This window comes from Cygnus atratus, chromosome 7 (genome assembly GCF_013377495.2).
Source record: "Cygnus atratus isolate AKBS03 ecotype Queensland, Australia chromosome 7, CAtr_DNAZoo_HiC_assembly, whole genome shotgun sequence".
NCBI classification, from domain to species: domain Eukaryota; kingdom Metazoa; phylum Chordata; class Aves; order Anseriformes; family Anatidae; genus Cygnus; species Cygnus atratus.
The window spans coordinates 24,607,410-24,629,147 of NC_066368.1; the positions used below are offsets into that span (position 1 = coordinate 24,607,410).

The 21,738-nt window shown below is 54.1% G+C and overlaps 2 protein-coding genes across 9 annotated transcripts in view; one reads left to right on the plus strand and one right to left on the minus strand.

Annotated features, from left to right (window-relative positions):
• ANAPC16 (anaphase promoting complex subunit 16) lies at positions 1–7,443 on the minus strand. 5 transcript variants are annotated; one of them, XM_035537666.2, is made up of 5 exons: positions 7,346–7,443; positions 5,593–5,750; positions 3,298–3,372; positions 527–608; positions 1–150 (listed from the first exon to the last, which is right to left on the minus strand). In XM_035537666.2, the coding sequence occupies exons 1-4, from the start codon at positions 7,399–7,401 to the stop codon at positions 559–561; spliced, it is 339 nt and encodes a 112-aa protein (XP_035393559.1). In that variant the 5' UTR covers positions 7,402–7,443; the 3' UTR covers positions 1–150; positions 527–558. The 5 variants fall into 5 exon arrangements, with proteins under 5 accessions (XP_035393559.1, XP_035393551.1, XP_035393506.1 ...); XM_035537658.2 differs by having other exon boundaries at positions 527–1,479; XM_035537613.2 differs by having other exon boundaries at positions 527–2,329.
• Positions 7,145–21,738, plus strand: part of ASCC1 (activating signal cointegrator 1 complex subunit 1) — a 27,244-nt gene continuing 12,650 nt past the window's right edge. For all 4 annotated transcript variants that reach the window (XM_035537580.2, XM_050711848.1, XM_035537543.2 and 1 more), the window contains exons 1-7: positions 7,145–7,236; positions 8,198–8,335; positions 9,445–9,544; positions 10,172–10,269; positions 11,688–11,866; positions 17,635–17,771; positions 20,016–20,135. In XM_035537580.2, the coding sequence (XP_035393473.1) occupies positions 7,182–7,236; positions 8,198–8,335; positions 9,445–9,544; positions 10,172–10,269; positions 11,688–11,866; positions 17,635–17,771; positions 20,016–20,135 (827 nt within the window). In that variant the 5' untranslated portion in view covers positions 7,145–7,181. The remainder of the gene's footprint in view (positions 7,237–8,197; positions 8,336–9,444; positions 9,545–10,171; positions 10,270–11,687; positions 11,867–17,634; positions 17,772–20,015; positions 20,136–21,738) is intronic.

Sequence of the window (21,738 nt, forward strand, 5' to 3'; positions counted from 1 at the left end):
TGACACCAGGACTAATTTATAAACAGAAACAAATGCAAAACATGGCCGCATGCTTTTCCTCCTTGCTCTTGTTACCGCAGATTGCTGGTGAAACTGCTGAAACGTGTACAGATTCGATTGCCTCTCAGTTTCAATCCAGATGTGGCTGGGCTGAAATTGTTGAGTTAAAAAAAAAAAAAAAGCATCTGGTAAGTAAGATAATGAAAATGGAAGAATTAGCCAGCTGGATTATTACATTGTACAATTGCTTAAGTACAGTACAGATCCTATCCCCCTGCTGGCTAATAAATGGAAAATGAACATGTTGAAATGGTTACGCCAGAAAATAGAAATCCAGTTCTCCTTCAGAACAGAACTGAGGTACAAATGAAAAACAAGATGACTAAAACAGATGGATTTAAATAAGGGCTTTCTGCTCGTGGAGTTAAATCAGGATTAAAATCTGATTTAACCTAATCCACTTCTGAGCATAAAGCAAGTGCGCCTTGATTTCTCTCAGGATATTTTTAATTGAATTTAAATTTACCATTACAACAGCCAAGGTGCCTCAGAACTTCATTAAACTACACTCAACAGCTGACAGTTTCTTTCATCGGAACCACCCCAAGCTGTGAAAAGAGAAATGATTTCAAAGACAGAATTATTTTATTATCACAGAGCAATCTAATATGTAATGAAAAGGGTTTCGGGGTATTAAGGGTACAGCTTCCGCACTACAGAGCGACGCCCCAGCAGCACTCTGCGCGGACAACAGAGAGAGCAGTGGAGAGAAAACAGCCTCAGCAACACCTGAGGTACTGCTGCAGCAAGCGTCACCGCTTGCCCCTTCTCAGCTGACCCAGGACGGGTCTCATCCTGTCAATTCCCCAAAGGAAGGGCTGGGGCTGAAGAGTGTTTCTGGCAGGGCTCCGTACTGCTGCTCCGCAGAGGCCTGGCTCGAGTGGCAAGAACGCTCGCTTCCCAGCCAGCCCGTCACCTGGCCCTTCCAGCAGGCCCCCGGGAAGCGCAGGACTGAGTTACTGGGCTGCCTCCCCCGCCACCAAGCTGTACGTCTTCCCCTCTCTGGTCGCAGTAAGGTTGTTCTTCGACTTCGTTAAAACTCATCCCCTTTTTTTAGCTGCAAAAACTGAGCCCTGCCAGCCTGTACCACCGTGGAAGACTTCCAGAGTCCCGTAATTTCAATTTACCGGCAGCTCAAAGGGGGATCTCCACTGTCAACATTTAAAAAAAAAAAAAAAAAGAACAACAAAAAGCCCAATCCTGCTGATGCAGCTGTAAGCATCCCGATAAACGGTGGTGTGTTTTGAAGTCAGGCCAGAGAGTGCCTTTCCCCTGCTCCCCGGCAGCAGCCGTCCAGACGCGCTCAGCCCGAGGAGGGAGTGAATCCCAGCAGCTGCTCGATTGGCTTGTACCTCCACTCGTCTGCCTCCAGCTCCTCCACCAGCCCGGCGAGTTTTTCCATCCGTGCAACTTGTTGATCTGCGAGAAGTTCAAAGGTAACTGCGGTTTGCAACGACACTGCAATTAAGCCTTTCAATTAGACGTAAATTCCCAGCTGTCGGTGGGGAACGGAGGGAGCGTAGAATAAACCCCACCAAAAGCTGACTGAACGCAGAACCACTCCTACAGCCCGTGCAAACGGCGAGAAGACCTCCCCGGATCACACCAGAAAGCAAAAGGGACAGGCTTTCCTGCTTCGGCTGATGGTGAAGCTGTATTTTACCCGTCCCTGCCTCTGCCATAAAAATCCAAGTCGTACCGGGGAACCACGAGGCCAGTAAGGAGGTGAGAACAGCGTGGGGCTCACTTCTTTAGCATAAATATTTCTGGGGCAAAAGGAGAGAGAGGTTTAGGGAAGGCCTGGCCTGCGCAGAGCCCCGGGCAGGGCTGGGTGCAGCGTGAGGAACTCCTCATTTTAATGACGGGCCTTTGAGAAGGGCCTGGGTGATTGTACCAGCAGCGCTCTGCAGCCAGAGCATGCTAAAGACACGAATGTCACCCGGGAGAGGCAGGCTGCCTCCCCGGGGTTCCCCAGGACAACTTGTTCCTCTCAGCTTTATTTAAAACCGGCTGTGCGCTTGGCGCGCAGGCTCCATTCTCAATTAAATGAGCTGCGGCGGTGCGGAGGTGAGAATAGCCCTTCTTCCTTGGCTGCACGGCAAGTTTTCGAGCTCGGCAGCCTCTCGGAAAAACGTCCCAGTAGGAGCCGAGTTGCCAGCGAAAGGCCGAACACAAAACGTGCGGGATTCGTGCCTCCTGCCCCGCAGCGGCTGGGCGCTTCTAAGGGGGCTGTTCACACTCCACCTCCTGCGACGTGCTGCTTTGGGAGCTGTCAAACAAGCAAACAGAAGGACGACCTCCATCTTATTTCGAGCCCTTCCTCCGGGGAGGCAACCAGCGCTTCACAAACCAGTTTCAGAAGCTGCTGCTCGTTACGGTGCCTGCCCGCCGGCAGTGAGAGCCGCGGGAGCTGCGGGAACAATGGCTCTCCAGCTCGGCCGTGCTCTTCAGGCCAGGAACACGGGATCACGGCCTCGCAAGCACACCCTGAGACTTCCTACTGGCGGAGGACAGGAAGCCTCGCCGGGCTGAGACAACACGTGGAAGTGCCCATTCTAGCTGACGAGAGGTGGGGACCAAGAGGATGTGACCCTCGAGAGACAGCTGGGCTCCGGCGCTGAGCTCTGCCCGACGTCCTGAGAACGAGAGCCGCCGTGCGGTCAAGCCCGTCGTTCGGTTACCGACACCTGGGCGGCGGGCAGAGATCCGAGGAGGGAAAAAAAGCTCAAGCAACGCTCTCGGGGAGGGACAGAGCGGAGTGAGCCCTGCCACCGCACGCCAGACACTCGCGCGGAGCGCCGTGTTGTCTCCCAAACGCCTCTGGAAACCTCGCTCGACCCCGCCGGTGTCATGAGGGCTCAGCAGGGAAACAAAGGCAGCGTCAAGTGACGTGCCCGGGGCCAAAGAGACAGCCAGCGCCGGGCCAGCAGCAGGTCGTGGGCGTTTCCTGCCCCCAGCCTCCCCTCCTGGCCTCGCCTCTTGCGAAGGCAGCGCTGCACGGCGGAGCGATGGAAAAAACAAGGTTCGAGAGGCGCAGCCTGCTCCCGCCCAGGCTGTGTGGGCTCCCCTCGCTTTGCATAGGGCTTGCAGGAGGACTCCTCTCGTTAACTCGAGAACTTAAAAGGCCACTCCGCTTTTTTGTGGTCGGCGCCCCAGAATATGTCAGCCTTTTCACCGCGCTCGCCCGCGCCTCCCCCGATCAGCGCAGAGCTAAAACGCGCAGCGCTCGGTGCTTACCGTGTTTCACTTGCTTTAATGTAGATGCAACCTGATAGCTGAAGACAGACTCGCAGAGGAATCTTTCCGAGCCATCTGTAAACAGAAAAAGGGAGGTGGTTTAATCTCTTCTCAGAGTCTGAGGACGGAGCAGCCTTACCCAAGCGCTGCGGCCCTCCTTCTATTTTTACGTTTGAGGTGTGGGTTTCCCCATTTGTCTACTTTCGAGACTTTCTCCTGCGCCGAGCAGCGCTCTGGTTTCCAGGCCCTGCGCTCGAATCCTGCCCAGAGCTTCAGCGGGGGCGGGTGGGTGGCTGTGCTACCTGGGAGCTGTCACCTCGGGTCATTTCAGAACACGGGGTGCGAAGCGACCGCCGCCGCGGGTGACAGCAGGTCTGGTCCACCCAGCTCCGAGAGCCGCCGCATCCACGCGCCATGGAAAAAGGCTCAAAGTTCTCCCTTCGCTTCTATAAATAACGCCCAAAAGCCAACAACTGAAGCCCGCGGGTGCCAGCAGCTTGACCCTTCCAGGCACCGAGTGCGCTGACACCGCCGCGCTTGAACAAAGCCGTGAACACCGCCCGCCGCTCCGCGCCTGATGGAAACCGCACGGAGCTGGGTGACTCGAGCACCTCCCTCGGGTATGTGCGGGATCGTGCGCTGCCACCGTGGGTTTTGTGTTGTTTTTTTTTTATCCTGAAGAACTTGCAGAGTGCTGTCAGGCTGGCACGGGGGCTTCGCTCGCAGCAAGGCTGCAAATCCGCAAATATTCTGTTACATTCCCTCCGTCGAGTAATTTTAGGCCATTTTTAAATAGAAGGTAAGCTGAGCAGCAGCCAGCTCGTATTACGACAGTCGCTGGCTCCCTCGGGGCTCAGACACTTTGCGTCCTTGTAATGCTTTCAGATCTCCCACAGGCTTAGACCATAACCCTGCGTAGGGGATTTCAAGTAACGTGCGTCTTGCAAGCTAAATCAGCAACTGATCGCACGGCTACCTGAGAAACAAAGCAGCCTGGAGCACGCAGCTGATTGCCTGCCCAGCGCTCGCATGGCTTCTGCCGCTTGCCTGTCCAAAAGGAACCCCAGCACCTAAGGGTTCATTTAACCAGTGAGACAGTCGAAGCAACGATAAAAACCAGTCGGTTAGTGGGGATTTTTGGGGAGGAAAGTGGTACGCAGCTGCCCCGCTAGCAACTGCCTGAAGAAAGAATGGGTGCCATCACCTTCTGTCTCAGAAATTAAAAAGCTAAAGTTTCCTGTAACAGGGAGAGCGTTGAGTTGGTGCCGCCACCCAGAACAGACCAACTGCCGTGTTACTGGCAAAGGGCTCAGTCCAAGCAGAATCAAACAAATGCTCTGTGCTGTAAAAGCGAGGGAGAGAAGCGATCCCAAAGCTAAGGGTACTGACAGACCCCTGACACGGGGCTGGGACAACCTAACCCGAAGCTGAGCCCTGGCCACCCACCCCAAGTGGCTCTCAGGAAGAACAGTTGCCTGCCTATTTGGTAACACGGAGTGCTTCATTATTTTAATTTGTTTTGAGGGCTCATTAAGTTCCATGAACAAGTCTTTAGTCATAATTGCTTCAATAGACCGGCGCACGGGCTCCGATGTGTAATAAAAGCAGTCGTTACGACACAGCGCTCGGTTCCCAGCTGCCCCGCGCTGTCACGTCACGTCCGTGCCTCCTGAAACCCAGGCACCGACCAGAGCGAGCCCCAGAGGGGAACGTGCTCAGCCTCAGAGCATCAGAAGAGAGGTCTCGTTCCGATTTGCCTCTGTGCTTGTGGAGGCACGCCTCCCTCGCAGCCTTTATCTTCCCTTCGTGCCACTCGCGCAGACCTCTGCAGCAAGGTCTCAGCTCGGCTTGAGTGCCAAAACAAGCCTTGCGTTTCCTGGCTTGCAGGGACACAAGCTGCCTTCTGTGCTAGCCCCGTCAAATCCAAGCCCAGAACGCGGTTTGCCAAGAAAAATACTCCTGCCTCAGCTATCTTTACGGCAATTCCTGCCCGACATCAAACGATCGGCTAACAATGAGCAATTAACGCTGTCATATTCCCTTTCAGGTGGATGGCTTCCTCGTCTGAAGCGCTGCCACGGATATAAAACCGAGGTGACAGCAAGAAAAGTCACTTCCTCGCAAGTGGCTGCAGGGAGGGAGGCAGAGGTGGGGCCGCAGGGAGGGCCATGGGAAAAGCCGCTCCAGCCTGCCCCGGCCCTGGCGCTTCCTTCCTCCCCCAGCTTTTGCCAGCGTCTGAGCGGGCCCTGGGGCTTTGGGGGGAGGCGGGGGGCAGAAGCTAGGCAGCACGATCACCTTCCAGCATCTCCCCGGCTCCTTTGGGGTAGGTGAAGAGGGCTTTTCGCGGCGGCGCCAGGTCCGAGACGCTGAAGCCGGATCCCGTCACCGAGCTGCCGCTGACCCCGCCGGCTGAGGAGGAGGAGGAGGAGGCGGCCATCTCACCCCGGCCCAGCCTGCAGCGAGGGGAGGAAGCAGAGCAGAGTTAGGAAGGGCGCCTCAGGGGCTAAGTTCCTTATTTCTGGGCCAGGACACCAGTGCTAATGGTACAACCGAGGGCACCTGCCCCCTGTGTTTGGGTGCGGGGCAGCAGGAAGCCGGCCGCGGGGAGGACGCCCCCGCCTGCGCACATCCGTCCCGGCCCCGCCGCCGCTGGAGTTTCCCAGGGCACGCAGCCAGCGAGCGCACACGTAGTCCACGGCCAGCTCCGAAAGCAGACGGAGAGAAGGGCTTCGCTGCTCCGTGCCCTCGAGGTGCGGGAGGAGGACGGCGGCACCCCAAACGCTGGGCAGCCCGCGGGCTGACCCCTCCGCCAGGGGACCCGGGAATTTCACGGGATGACTGGAGGGCATAAAAATAACCTGGCGCGGGTCGCTGACCCGAATTTGCTGGCCTTCAGCCGCTTGGCTCTTTCCCCACTCCTGGGGTCATAAAAAGATGATTTTTTTTTTTTTTTATTTGGCCCTGTTTCCAGGAGCATAAACACGGAAAAAGTCCTCCTCCCTCATAAAACCTGGAAGCTCGCAGGACTGCCAGTTCCCGTACGGCATCCTGTGTGGAGCAACGCCGCGCCTCGTCTGCAGCAACCGCTCCGCGCGTTGCATCAGACGCGCTTTAGCTCCTAAAAATAGGGTGTTTGACCCCAAACTGCAGCAGGCAGGCATCCGTCTGCCGGTACAACGCAAGAGCAGTCGCTGGTTGCGTATACTTTTCTGTGCCTTTTAAGAGGTCTGTACGTTTGTAGTAATGGAGTATTTGGCACTTGTTATGTACCTGACAGCACAGAAGATGCCACTTGTTGCACCTTTTATGCTTTCATAAGCAGCAACGCTTGCTACTGACACACACTTCCCAATTATCCTATTCAATTCGTTTATATTCTCCCACCTATTTAATACATTTCAGAAGACTCTTTAAGCTACACAGCTTTGGAAAGCGCTCAAGGATTTGGTGGAGAAAACGGCTTTTTTATTTTTTTTTCGGAATTAGAACTCGTGAACTCGTTCGCAGCAAGCTCAGGGTTGTTTCCTTTATTGCGTGTGAGGCAGAGCGGAGCGGCAGCTCGCCCCGAAACAGGCAGGCCGGGCCGTGAAGGATCACGCCTGGCCAAACGACACCTTTAACGGTACGGGATGCCTCAAATCACAAAGACCTGACAACCCCAGATTTTTATTTTAAACCCTTATGAGCCGCTTCGGCCCCGGCCGCCTCAGGCGCCCGCCATTTTGTGAGGGGACGGCGGCGCCGCACCGCGCATGCGCCGCACCGCCCCCTGCCCACACCCCACCCACCCCGCAGCCGCCTCAACCGCCGCACCGCGCATGCGCCGCACCGCCCCCTGCCCATACCCCGCCCACCCGGCGGCCGCCTCAGGCGCGCCACCGCGCATGCGCACACCCCCTTCAGGGCCCCTCCCCGGCTTCCGTAGCGAGCGGCTTGGCGGTGAGTGCGGCCCCAGGCGCCGGCCCCGCCGCTGCCCCGAGCGCTTTCCCCTGTCCCCGCCCGCCCCTCTCGCCGCTCTCCGGTCGCGGCGGCCCGCTCCGGGCCTCACCTGGGCGCCCGCACCGCTTGGCGCAAGCGGCGGGCGGGATCGCGCTCGCGGTGCATGCTGGGGCGGCGGGCGGGCGGCGGGCTCCGCCCACTTCCGGTCGGTTCGGAGAGGGGAGGGGGCGCGGTAACCATGGCAACGGAGCCCGCGCGGGGCGGGCCCCAGGGCGCCCCCCCCCCCCCTCCCTGTGGAGCGATCGTTGCGGGATTTTGGGGTTTTTAGGGAAAAAAAAGTGTTAAATTGCCCAGCACCGCGGCCCTGCTCGGCATAGACCCGGCCCGGGGGCAGTGTGTCCCCAGGGAGCAGCCCCCCGTCGTTTGTCCCCCCACAGGTGCTGCCAACGCGGGCACAAAGCTGGCAAGGGCGATCTGTTGGCTTCCAGCAGAAATTTCTGGTGAAAACACTAAAAAACAAATTTTCCCCATGTAGCGATTTTAGTGCATAGATGTGACATCTGACACACGCCACCCGGCTCTGCAGCTCACCCTGCCGCTTCCACACCATACCACGTTTTCCACACAAAAAGCTGGACGCAGCTCCCCACGTTTTGGGGGGATAATCGCCAGGATTTTACACACAGCTCTCCAACTCACCATATTTCCTCACAGTGAGCTTTCATTTTTGCCATTTCCGTGAAAAAAAAAGCACCACATAAGCTCTGAGCAGTGCAAAGACCATACGAGACGATGCGGCGAGATGCTGCAGCCACATGGCTTAAATCATCTTAAATGCCCAAATATCTTCAGCATGCAGCTACCTGAGTGCCTGTTGTGCCATAGCAGGGCAGCTAGAGCGGAAACTCAGCTTTTCTGTATGAAAAGGAGGGTGGGAGACACGCTGTCTCTATTTCTGCAGCGTGCCGCTGGCAGAGGAGCAGCGCGATGGACATCCTGAGGCCCGCCCTGATAAGGATCGGCGGGCGAGTCTACAGGAAGAATCTCGTTCACGAGCAAGTCCACCAGCAGGAGGAGGAGGACGAAGACTTCTACGCAGGTGGGGGGCTCCTGGTGGCATCTGGACACAGCCTTGGTGTCCCCTCAGATATCTCTCTGTGCCCAAGGACCTGCCTCTGTGGTGGAGTGAGATGTTAAAAAAGGAGAGAAATGCTTTCCGATGGCCCCTGATGATCTTGCTAACCAAAGAGCAGATATAAACCTGATTACCTAGGGTTTGGGTGGCTCTACTACTGACTGTTGGTCATGTTTGCTGGCTATGAAAGACCTCCGGTAAAGGATACAAACAAACAAACTTAGATCTGTTTCAACCAGATCTGTTTTCCTGAATTGCCTTTCTTTTTGGTAGTGGGACTCTTCGCAGGTACAGCAGGACTGGAGGCTGTTTGCTAAAGTTCCTCTGTCCTGGCAGTGTTGGCCTCTAAAAAAGTTGGCTTTTTCCAATGCACATTTTGGAAGGTGTTAGCGATTTTGGGGCAGAACTCTTCTTGTCCTGCTTTGCTTTACGCTATCTTTCTGCCTGTGTGCTTGTTGTAGTTTTGCGTGAGTTGTGGGCACAGAAAAGTCGAGCTGTTATTTCTCAAGTAGAGAAGGTTGTGGCTGTTGTGTCCCATTTCCCCCTTCCACTCTGCCTGTCAGCGGATTGAACGAAGCTGTAATAAGCTGCTTGCAACCCAGATCCATCCCTATGTGCGTTTGGAAGGAGAGAGAAACCCCTGCTTCTTTCTGGAAATTACGTTTGGTCATAACAGGCACCAAAACGCTGGACCTGGAGCCTTGAACCAAAGCTCTCCTCACCTTTTATTTTTGTTCTTCTGCGACTATAAATTCCTGCTCCGCTGTCTCAGCGGGTTGATGGTGTCCACCCTGCCAGGAGAGCAGAGCATAACATGGATGAGGGCATTTCTCCCAGAGACTGCAGTGGGGAGAAAACTTGGGCTGTAACTATTGCCTCCCTGCGCCTCCCAGATCCAGAAGCCCTCATTCTGTTTCTCACAGCTGGTAGTAAGATGAATTAAAAAGCCTTTAGTTGCAACGGAGGGGGGTTCGTTTAACCTTGGGAGAAGAAGGTTGTGAGACTGTTGACCTACATAAAGCGCTGCCGGGCTTTACAGCGGTTGTTCAAGGTCTGCTGTTCTTTTCTGGCAGGGCCCGGCGACTGTGCAGATGAACCGTGCGATGCCTTTGTGGTGGAAGAGACTGAGAAAGGTTTCCAGTGCAGAGTGGAGGTCCCCAGCCCGTTATACAAGTGAGCCTATGTGTTTCTGGTTTCCTTGAGCCCCCTCTGGCTGGGGAAGCATTTCTGCGCGGGATATCTGGGGGGGGATCAGGGTAAGCGGCAGATCTCTGAAATGTATTCTGTTCTGTGACCGTCCCGATCTTGGGAGGGGAGTATTGGCAATGCCTTTCTAGTGCAGTTGTGCTGCGCTTGGCTCCGAGCGTTTGCTGTGACAGAGACAGCAGGTGGTGCTTTCTGGCTGGCAGGAGAGTTTTTGAGCATCTCTTCCCTTGAACATGAAAGCGTCGGGGAGGCTGGAAGAAGGGGAGGAGGAACCGTGGTGAGCAGCCTGGCAGGGGGAGTTTGTGAAAGCCTTGGGAGAAAGCACGTGCCTGGAATCGACTATTGGCTCAAATCTGATGTTCACTGGGAAGCCTGGAGCGTTCAAGGCTTTATCCAGTTAGTTTTGACAGTTTTATGGGTTGAATAGTTTTACTGTGGGGGACAAAGGGAAAACACAGGTGATAAACGTGCAGTGGCAGGATTTGCTGGGAAGAGCTGTCACAGGCTGACTTAAGCAAGCCAGCATCTGCTGCCTGCGCACCTCTGATGGGGAGAGGCCCGGCCAGTGACTCTCTTCCACTTTTATGCCTCCAGGTACGTAATCGGGAAGAAAGGAGAAACCAAGAAGAGACTAGAAACAGAGACTCGAACCTCAATCAGCATTCCCAAGCCGGGAGTCGAAGGGGAAATCGGTGAGCCTAAAATCAGTGTTCTCTCATCGGCTCTTGCACAGACACGATCTGAGGGGGGACAGGGAACAGGAGGTGCTTTCCTTCGGTTCCTGCACCTGGCATGGTGCTGACCCACCTCATGGCCCTGGGGAAATCACCTCACTTCTGAGGTTTTTTTCCCTGTCTATAAACCCCTATAAAGTAGTATAAGATTTTTGGGGAAAACTAAATCCTTTTTTAGCTCTCAATGAAGTCGATTCTTAGACTTCAATGGCCAGCTCGTGAACCTGGGGCCCAAACGTGCGTTTTTTTTTTCTTTTTTTCTTTTAGTTGTTGCTATTCCCATTAACAAGGAGCTGTAACATACATCCAGAAAAAAAATGCTGCATTGCATATTTATGCACAAAATGAACTTCGGACTTTCCTTTAATGCAAGGAGTGTTTTGATGACGTTGCTGCCTTTCTGGCGCTGTCAGTTGATCCTCAGAGTGAGAGCAGGCTTTCCTGTACCGTATGTTCCTCCTCATCACTCCCGGTGACTTGACGAGAAAGGAGGCGTTGCTTGTCAGCGCTGGCCTCTGCGGATTTCTGCCAAAGCGGGTACCCAGAGGGCCCCTTACACGCACTCCACGGATAACTGGTGCTGTGTAGGGTTACAATTTATGACAGGGCTCTGAGGATTAGGTGCCGGGGGATCCAGCTGTCACGCCGCGCCGGAATGTGGTAGCACTTCTCAGTAAGTGGGCCTTGACTTCTTCCTGAGAACCGTGAAGGACTTTCAGGAGGGCTGAGAGATGTTGAAAACGTGTAATAATAGGGAGCCAAGAAAATCTTGCTCCTTGCAGTTCGTTCCTCTCGAGCTCAGATGTTCTCCGTTCGGGGCCTTGAAGTGCGTGCACCACCGATATAGGCCATCTTGATCTTCGATAGATTTCCTTTGTCACTTTGGGTGAGAGCCTGCCTTTCTGGAAACTTGAAATAATGCTCTAGAAATCTGAAGAGCCACTGAAGCGAGTGATCCTTTGCTATTGTCTTTTAGACACACAGAGCTGGCTTTCTTGAGAGCAGAGGGGTGCTTCTGATGGCATCATCCTGCCTTTGCAGAGGAAAGCACAGCCGTGTGAGGCGTTTTAAGTCGAGCAGGGAGTCCGGCAAGATTTCTCTGTGCGTGGCTGGGGGTTTTAATTCCTGTCACTTCTTCGGTGAGCCCTGGGATGACAGTAGAGAGGTGCTGTTGTGCAGGTTTTTCTAATTCTCCGTCGGCGACTCCGGGATGAAATATTCTTACCTCTGCAATATCAATACTTTAAAGCACGTGGGTAAATCCAACACAAAATCCCTGTCTGTTTAACTGCTGTTTGTTTTACGTGGGCGTGGGTGTCAGCAGTCTCCCTGCAGCTCCGTGATAGCCAGACCGGTCCTGCTTTGTTCCCTTGCAGTGATTACGGGGCAGCAGCGCAGCGGCGTCATCTCGGCCCGGACGCGCATCGACGTTCTTCTGGACAGCTTCCGCAAGAAGCAGCCCTTCACGCACTTCCTCTCCTTCGCTCTCAACCAGCCCGCGGTCCAGGAGAAGTTCCTGCAGTTCAAGGAGGAAGTGCTGGAGAAATGCGCAAAGGTTAGCGCCCGCGTGGGAACTGAAATCAAACGAAAGCCCTTCAGCAGTCTCATTTCTTGAAGCAGCTTTCTGGCATTTACCTGGGAGGCCTCACTCTTCATTTACCTTTCCTAGCACTGTGTTTTTAGCGGGCCTTTTGCTGAAGTTGGTGGGTCTGCTGTGAATTTGTTGCGAAATCTGGAATGTGGAACGGCTTCCTTAGTTAACTGTTGGTAAAATATTTTGTCCTCCTTAGAGATTTTCCTAGGTGGGACGATATTCTCAGGTTCAGAAGAGGGTTGTTTCGTGTGGGGCTTTTGTTTTTAATAAGAAAGCCTCTAAATGATGTAGCGGACCTTTCTCTCTTTTATATGTTTCTGTGTAACTGCAACACGAGGTAGGAATTCACACGTTTGCTGCTGCTTGTGTTTCACTTTTCCTTGTGGTTACTGGCAGCGAACGAGGACGGGTGTCACTGCGGGAGCTTGGCGAGAAACGGCTCGGTAGCACATGCCACCCTGCAAGTCTCATCTCCGCTCTTCCTGGCCGTGAGACCCCGTGCTGCCGGTCCCTCCTACTACCTGCAGACCTTGCGCTGAGAGCAGCGGGCAGTAGTTAGGCGTGGGGAAAGGAGGAGCAGAGCGAAGTGAGAGTAGCGCGCTCCCTGCTGTGTTTTCTGCTTCAGCCAGGCAAGGGGGATGAGACCCCCTTCGTGGCAGGTGGAGGTTAGGCTGTGGGTGTGCAGCGGGCTTTTGTGGGCTGATGGATTTACCGCCAGGTCCCCCACTTCTGCTCGTGTCTTCCAAAGGGGAAAGCAATCTTGCAAATAGCTCACGAGCTTCACTGTCCTGGGTCTTCGTGCCTTGCGTGTGAATTACCTGATATCTGGGGAAGGTGCACGTCTTGCCAAAGTTACGGTGGTCGCTTGCGTGCCGATTGTCTCATCTCTAACAGCAGGCTTTGCAGTCCTGTCTTTCCTGGCAGCTCTGATTTAACTCCTTCTTCTCCCCCAGCTGCCTGTTTCCCTGACACTGGAGGAGCTGGCTGTCACCGAGGTTTCCGCAGGATGTTAAATACAACTGATTCTGGCCGATAAGCCCAGGAGCTGGCTGCAAAAACCTCGGCTGGCGGCCGTGGTGGCCTGGCTCCCTCTGTTGGCTGCCAGTCCCGGTGCTTGTGGGGGGACACCACAGCTGTGGGGAGAGAGGCGGCTTTTTGGGGGGCTGCTAAGTTCAGCGTGGGGCTCTGGCAGTGCCTGTTCGTGCCGTTGGTCCTGGGCTGAGACTGCTGCTTTCAGCCTGGTGTTTCTCTTGCCCCTTACCCCTTCTAAAGGGGCTTGTGGCTGTTGCAGTCCTTCTGCTTGATCCCCCCCGACCATCCTGGACCCTGCTTATCCGATCTTCCTCCTCCAGCTGTCTGCCAGCAGGCCCTGGGGATCTCTTGTCCCTCCCTGCGGGCAGCAAAACCATCTCTCTTGCTCACTCCAGGCTTCCAGGCTGTCTCCATGTCAGGCGAATCCTTTCAGTGTGACGTCTCCAAGAAGGAGCCTCTTTTATTCGTCTTTGCCCTCCTCCACGTCCTCGTCCCGTGTCTTTATTCCTGCCCCACGCTGGCCTCACCTGGCCTTGCCCCTCTCCTTGCAGAGCACTCGTTTTTCGTGCCCGCTGCTTTGTACACGTCTCCGCAGCCCTCTGTTGGCCCAGGCCCTGGTGATCTGACTTGTTCTCCGGCCCCCTCCCGATCCGTCCCTGTCGTGTTGTTTGTCTCCTGCTCACTTTTCAGGATCACTTTGCATCACGCCACTGTCTGCCATCCACTCGGAAACGTTCCCATAAATTTGTCTCAGTGCTTTCCCCAGCGCCGTCAGCTGCATCCAGAAGGAGCTGCCTGCTAACATCTGCAGACCTCCGGGTGCCCCCCTGCCCCAAACTGCTGCAGAAACCCAGGTTTGGGCAGAGCAGTGCTGACAAGTCCATTTGCCTCCTCTTGCCAGACCTTCTGTCTCTCGTGCCAGGTTCGCCTAGCCTAGGAATACACGACGCTTTATTTTCCTCCCCTTCCTTCTCCTGGTGTTAGCTGAAGGAGTCATTGCAGCCCCGCACGCCTCCCCATCACCCTGCAGCCGGTAATGCCACTTTAATGCCGCTTTATCTCACAGCAGGGTCTGCTGGAAAGCGCGTCAGTAATGAAAAACAGCAATTCAGAACTGTGCCTCGCGGAGCAAGAAGAGCTTGTAGGTTTGTCCAAAGCGACGGGATTTCTCCGGATACTTAGAGAAATCTGAGTAGGTTTCGGTGATAGCAGTGAGCTTCTCTTCTTCTCGCAATTTGCTGGTGTAAAACGTTGCAGAATTAGGCAGCCTCCAGTCTTTGAACGGAGCTCTCCAATAACAGTAAGGAGGGAAAAAGCCCAGGTGTGTGTGAGGATTTTTTCTGGCCGTTGAGCATTTGTGAGCCACTTTCTCTTCCCTCTCCGAAGCAGTTCCTATGACAACCATTCATTTATATTTTACAGCTTAGGGTTGTGTTGGTGGGTATATGCTTCCTGACGTTATTTTCTATTTTGTCCACGAGACCTGTTGTAAGGCGAGCCTTGTGCTGGGGCGCGGAACTCTTCAGGTGTCGGTCATGCTGCTCAAGCGTCAGGGCGGTGAGACGGCGAAGCAGAGCTGAGGGGAGACTCCTCTGAGGCTACTTTAGAATAAATATAAGGGGAGGCTCGCCTGGACGGGGTCACTGCTGATGTGGGAGGTCTGGATGTGTGGGTGACCTTGGAGGTCTGCTAGCACAGTCACGTAGGTGTTGGGGTGAGGAGAACTGAGGCGTTTGTCTGAATATGCAGGTGGAGAAGGGAAGAGGCTTTGGTCATGCAGTCACATTGCCATGAAAAACCACGGCTGGGTCTTTCAGAGCTGTGCAGACGCAGGGTTTGCAGTCTTAACCTTGTGCAGATGTAGAATGGAAGAGAAATGTGAGCGTGGCAATACGTGGCAACCTGTAAATATCCAACCTTGCTAACGAGATACTGGATCTCACAGAGGAAGGGACAGAAAATGGGAGGGGTTTCTCAGCCTGCAGCCCTTCGGTCGGTTCTGAGGGGAAGCTGTTTTTCTGGCTCACTCCTTTGTTTGGGGATCGGGGTGGGAGAGGGCGTATTGCTGGCAGGCGCTATCATGCTATTAAGGAAAAAAAAAATGAGAAAGCTGTCTGCAAATATTGGAAGCTCTTAAGACAGTCGAAAGGATGCAGCCAGGGGGGAAGAGCTAAGCTGCTTGATCCTTTGCCTTGTCACACAGAAGGCCGTGTTTCGGTCGGTGCTTTCCCTGCTGTAGTGCCGGGGATTTGCAGGAACAATGTGCTTGGGATTTGCAAAGAGGTGAAGACTCCAAATAAAACCCTTTCCATGTTCCAGCTAGACGAGGAGAGCAAAGGTAGAAGTGGGAGGGAGATCTGAGGAAAGAGTATGTGGGGGGATTGTTTGAAGCCTAAATGGGTGGAAGTGAGTTGTTGTTCTGCGACGATGACATCGTGCATCCTTAGGGAACAGGGGTTCGAGCAGCGAATTTTGGAGAGACAATAGGATCTGTTTGATGCGTTTGTACCTGCCAGCAAGTTCCTGCAAATACACAGCTTTCAGATTCCCCTGTCAAATGTGGGGGATTCCCTGCTGCTCAGCTTCCCAGCTCTGGGGCTGGGAACCGGGGCTTTCATTAGGGCTGGAGGCCCACCTCCGCTCCTCGCTGCCACTTGTGCTGTGGGCGATGCCCACCTTCCACGGCGCAGGGGAAGGAGCTGGTGCAAGAGGAGTTTGGCGCCAAGAACAACTCAGAGAGCGTGGCTGAGGTGCTGGGATCCCTGTGCCCCCCTCCGATGTCTCACCTCTGCTCTTCTGGTTACCTTACCTTGGGAGGGATTGCTGGAAGATGTCCCTAAGGCCCCAGACTGGATTGTGTGGGTCGTCACGGCACTGACTGAATAGTGTCTCGTAATGTGGGGTTAGAATAAATGACTTCAAGCTTTTTCTTGCATCTCCACGAGCAGCAAACCCAACCACGACACTGCTGAGACGCCTGCAGAAACGCCGCCTGCACCAGGGAGAGCTACCTCTGACGCAGCACCCATTTCGGGCGTGGGAGAAGTGGGATCTGCCGGCCCGCGGAAGAGTAGGGGTGTCAGCAGGGCTCTGGGGAGCTGTCTGAAATACCGGGGAGTAAGCCAGGAAGATGATCTGGGTCGTGGCCTGTTTGCTCTGCGCTGCTCTCAGCGCTCTGTCAGCTGTCAGCCCACACTCAGGTGCTTGGAAGCCGAGGGGCGAAGGCTGCTTTTGGGGCAGCTTGATGTTTGTGGTACAGGCTGGCATTCCCTGTCCCAGAAAACAAGGGCAAGGTTTTTGCTTTCTGACCTGCGCACGACTTTCTTGTTTTGTTACTGTACAGTCCTCGTCGTCTGCGTGCGCTGCGGGAGGGATACCGGCTGGTTGTCTGCGGCACGGGTAAATCCAACTTTCTCCCAGTTTCTGTTCCCCAAGCCGTTGTTTCGTGGTGGGCCAAATGTCCTCTGGCTACGGGTACCATTAAAAAAAGACGGATGGAGAGGAATCGTGTCCTGCACGTTAGCAGCAGCAGGAATTAAAGGAAATAAAAAGGCTCCGAGAGGTGAGGAGGAGTGAGATGGAGGCATCCCCCTTTCCTGTTCTTTGACGTGCCTAACGTCAGGAGTCTGCTGCAGGCTGCTGCGTGGTGCTGAGGTCTGCAGCCCACGCCAGGATTTAGGGGCTCAGTCAGCAAGAGGACGATCAGGAGCAGGGGCAGGCAGGCACACGCTCTCTGTGGGCTGGGGAGCACCAAGCTTCGCCTGAAAAAACGCTGAGGTGTGAGGCAATGAGCTCTGAGGGGCTGAGGTGCTGCAGTCTTTAAATGCCAGAAAGGTTTTATTTCAAACTCTGAAGCACAGGTAGAAACTTCAGAGCTGTCGTTCTCAGTCAGTGGACTTTTTTGTTTGTTTGTTTTTCAGAGAAATGCTTCAGTGGCAGGGTAAGTGGTGCAGGCTTCTTCTGGAGTTAAAAGTGGAGGTTATTTAATGTGCTGATGGGAAATGGCCGCTAAGTGGAAATAATTGTTGTAATATGGGCGTGTTAACCATCCTCGAGGTATTTTTATAAATATCCTAGAACAAAAGAGTGTGTTTCTGAAGGCTGAGTGTAAGCACTGCTCCACCTGGGAACAGTTCTTCCCCAGCAACAACACGTAGCTCTTTTTTTAAAGGGAATTTAAACGTAATTCATCTCGGCAAACTATAGGGCACACGGGAACAAGAAAAATGTAATTATATCAGGGCTGGTATGAGCTGCGCTGGTGGAGCGGGGTGTGGCCTGTGTTTAGGCAGGATTTAGAGACCACTTAGGGCTCGTCACCGCGGCTGGCTCCAACTGTACTGCACAAAACCCCATTTCACTCCAGTTCTGTGTCTGCGCTGACTTGCGTTGAGTCCATTGCTGGTGGCAGCGGCCGCTCTGACGGCCGTGGAAGTCCCCCTGGGCTGGAGCCTGCCCTAACGAGCCCCGATTCAGGTTCCAGGCAGAGCACACGAGCCGTGCTGGGCTGTGCCTCGCGCGCAGAGCCTGGGCAATCCAGCCCGGTCTCAGCTCCGAGTCGCCACCAGCTCGAGCAGCGACGCGGAGGTGGAAGGCTCGGTGCTGGTGGCTTGGTGCTCGTTCCCTGCCGTGTTTATCCCCCCGGCAGAGGTGTGTGTCTGCGATGGGGTGAGGTTCTGTATCTGGTTGATTTGTAGGATCACGGGGTGAGCAGCAGCCTGTTCCAGAACCCTGCCAAGCTTCACCTGACTCTGGGGACGCTGGTGCTGCTGAACGAACAGGAGATCCGGAAGGCCTGTGACCTGCTGCAGCGCTGCAAGGAGGACTTTGTGGAGTAAGTGAGGCAGAGGGCTGTCACACCTAGGGCGTGCGTGGGGGGAAAGAAGCAAGCTGTCTTTAACGAGGAGCAGCGAGCAGGAGAGCAGCCCAACAGTGAGCCTATCTAAACTGCAGAAATTTACAATAAAGCTGAACGTTTTGAGCAGGAGCGGCAGGAATCACCAAGCACGCAACAGCCAAAGAGCGTAACAACCAAGAGCATAACTCGTGGCTCAGCCCAAACCCTCAGCCTTCCCTGCAGACCCGCTCCAGTCCCTCCTTCTTCTCCCCTCAGTCCCCATTATTATTTTGTGTGAGCAGATCCTCGCTGCTGTCCCCTGCCTGCTGCAGAGGGAGGGGCGAGCTCCTTCACCTCGGCGTGTTGTCTGCAGCGGGCTCCGGCACGCCGCTTCCCTCCTGCCTCGGAGCAGATGCCGAGGTGTCCTTGACATGCATTTCTTGTGTGCAGGGAAGCCAGCAGGAGCCGTGTGAGTAATCGGGCTGAAACGCTCTGCGCTGCTCCAGCACCGGGGCTTTCTCACTGCCTGTTAACACCGAGCTGCAGATGTTGTGGCTCCAACTGGAAACGTGGCTGAAGGACACTGTAATTACCTTATCTCTGCACGGCTTAGAAATCGGAGATGACCTAAGGGATTGGCTTATTTATTTATTTTTGCAAAGCCTTTGCACAGAGAGCGCTGATTCCTGAATTTTTTTCCTTTCTTTTCTACCTTAGAAGAATTAGCCACGCTGTGCCTGCTGATACCTATGGGAATCGACGCACAGCCAAGATCCTTACCTCCTCCCCTAAAGTGCAGGCTCTGTTTTTTCAGCTGTTGAACAGAACTGCAAGCACGTTTCCAAGGGCAGGGGCTGCCTGCAGTACTTAAACTGGCACCCTCCGTGTAGGTGGGCAGAACCGAGACAGAAAATTGTTACCCTCCACTTCCTTTGGCGGAGGGGGAATCGCCACTTGAACAGGTTATTTCCCCGGACACAGCCAAATAAATATACGCTTATAATTAATTTAGGCTCCCTTCCACCCACACAAACCTTCATTAGCGTTTGTTTACTTCTGTAAACGCAAGCCATGCTGTGTGAAGGCAGATGTGCCCTTTTTGTCCCTTTTTAGGGTATGTGGCCTCAGGTGCTTGTAGTCTCACGTGCACGACCGCACGCGTGCTGCTCTCCTCCCAGAAAACAAACTGGAGAAGGAAATCACACTCCCCTGTCCCACCTGGGAGGTTTTACAGAGAACCTCACTGCTGGTCTCTTGGGCGGGCTGAATGGAAGAGAGCAAGGTTAGAGCAAAGTCACGCACGTGCTATTAACTCTTGTTTATTTCTCCTGCCTGTCTGGATGCTCTGCGAGACCTCGGCGGTAAACGAGGCAGCAGCACTCGCTCGCAGGGAGCTCTCGCTGCGGCGCCTGCCTCCCCGCGGTGCTCGGGTGGCGGAGGCAAGGAGGCGGCGTGTTTTTGGAAGCGGCTCGGCTGCGCAGCGCGCTTGCAGGTGTGGGAGTGCATATCACATCGTGCACGTTTTTTGGGTTTCGCCTCCCCACAAGAGTTGCTGGAGATGATTTTAAAGCGGCTCTGTTTACTTCCAGCGTTTGTAAGTGGATGTTGAAACGTACTTAGAGCTGCATTCTGCTCCGAGTGCTTGTGCCAGCGAAAATCAATGAACTGGAGGCTTTGTGTCACGATCGCTCTCTTCTCAGGGAAGGCAGGAGCCTCTCTGGAGTGAGGAGTTCTGCCATTTGAACGCTGATGGGCTTTGTAAAAAGTAAATAGACATCTCTGCTTTGGGATGGCCTGTGAATACCGACAAGTTGTCTTACCATATGCCTAAAACAGTGAATGTATGAGTTCAAATGTTTTTATGGTATTTCTTGAGGTGACGAGACAATAGCAGCTGTAGCTTTTTGAGCTCTTGAAATTAGGCAGCCTTCTTCTGTGGTTTTTGTTTTGGTTTGGTTTGTTTGTTTGTTTCCCCACCCCAGTGCAAACAACATTAAATGTACGGGAAAGAAAAGAGCTCTGCAGTGGAGTTCACTGCCCGATATGGTCTGTATGACATTTAAGCCCCACGTAACCTCAAAGTTGTGTTTAACAGTAGCAATAAATGTGATTTATCCCATTCCCTTAGTAAATATAGATATATATATATATTTAGTGTGTGTGTGAGGAGTACTACACATTGTATTTCCAAAGCAGGTGTGATGTCTTGCTCTTTAACACGAGGGACCTCTTCCATTCTAGCAAGATCACCGGAGGCAGACCCCTGGCAGTGGAGGTGGCCGGGGTGGAGTACATGAACGATGACCCTGCCATGACAGATGTCCTCTACGCAAAGGTCCACATGAAGGACGGCTCGGACAGGTGAGTCCCCCACGCTCCTTGCTTCCAGTCCTCAGCGTGCGGGCAGTGCCGGGGCAGCAGAAGCCGTCTGCCCGAGGATCCCTGCCCTGTCTGAAGTCGGTGGGTGCTGCTGGCAGCCCCGGGGCCAGCAGTCAGGAAGATGAAGTCATTCTTGCTTCCCAAACCGGTTCAGGCAGTGATGTGTTTGCTCTTCAAGTCGGTCGCTGGCGGTGCGGCCGAGAGATGTTATTTGTTTCCGTAGCAGTCTGTCGGAGTGAACAATGGTGGCGTGGCACAGGCGGTGAGGAGACAGCCGAGGAGATACTTCTGAGGTGACTTAGAAGGCAGGACAGCTTGGCCTCTGCTGCCTGGCTCCCAGCGCACAAACTGGGTTAATCTGGGCAGCCTGACTTATTCTGCAGCATTTAATTATTCTCCAAACCCAGTTACACCAGAAGGTCCCTAGAAAAGTGTGGCTTGGTTACGGAGTTGTTTTTTTGTATCTCTATCTAGCCTGAAACACACACCGGGTGTGAAATATCTGTATTCTGAGCTGCTGGGGAGGAATCTTGAAGCCTGGTTGGTGTCGGTGCGTGCTGGTGCCTTTAGCAGAAGGCTCCACGCTCCTTTCCAGGCGTGGTGGTGACTGGACGACCTTCCTCCAGCTCATTTTTGACAAGTGAATCACCAGCAGCAGCACCATCTTTTCTCTTAATGCTTTCTCAACAGCTGGGGGAAATGTAAGGAAGCTTGTTACAAGCATCAGGAGCTTGTGAGGTGGGTGGGGAAGGGGGCAGAGGAGTAGCCAAAAGAGCTTTATCCTTCTCTTTTGGAGATAGGGCCTTTTTTTTTTTCTGGCAGTGCTACCCTTTTGGTGTCTGAGCCCCTTGCTAGAGGACAGCAGGAGCTAGCAGGGGAGGAGGGAAGCTGTCGGCAGGGACCTGCTCAGGGAAGGAGGGACGTGTTCTGGCATCTCCTTTCCCCCAGGGAAAGAAGACGGGGGGAGGGCCCCTGCTTAAGACCCCCTGGGGAAAACCACGCTTTGGAGGCTCTGCTGAAGTAAGAGATCGGAAGTGGGATAAGAAAACGGGTGGGAAAATGAAAGTGTAACAACTGCTGGGAGGCAGTAGGAATTGAAGTGGTCTTTTCCTCTTCTCAACTCTTCCGCTTTGAAGTCTGTCCTACCCTGAAAGAGGTGAGATAAAACAGACGGGGAGGGTGGAGAACCGGGACAATCGTCAGCCAGGAGAGAGAAGAGAAATACAGGGAGAAACGAGGAAGAAGCACTCAGAAAGGCGAGACAGAGACAGATGCTGGATAACCCAAATACCCTTCGGTCAGTTTGTTGTAGAAAGCACTTGAAGTGTCAGAGCTGAGCTGTGGACCTCTTTTCTCCTGGGTGTCCAAGTTCTGGACCATCTCTGAGGAGCTGTGCTTGCGAGTCTGCTTGCACTTCTGAAAGTAAGGCTGTGACTGGAGAGAAGTCCTGCAGAGCCTAAGTAGGGCCCAAAGCGAGGCAGGGATGTCTGCCCACATCTGGGGACAGCTGGGATGGTTAGGGACTGACGTTGCAGGCTGATAGGGAGGCAGAGCTGCTTTTCCCATTTTGGAGAAATGAAATCTT

Bases quoted from the DNA above. Each gene is read 5' to 3' on its own strand.
- ANAPC16 (XM_035537613.2), bottom strand. From the start codon at position 7,401: ATGCACCGCGAGCGCGATCCCGCCCGCCGCTTGCGCCAAGCGGTGCGG. The intron at 5,751-7,345 runs GTGAGGCCCGGA...CCCTCGCTGCAG, and splicing joins CAAGCGGTGCGGGCGCCCAG to GCTGGGCCGGGGTGAGATGG. The intron at 2,330-3,297 runs GTAAGCACCGAG...CTTGTTTGACAG, and splicing joins ATTAAAGCAAGTGAAACACG to CTCCCAAAGCAGCACGTCGC.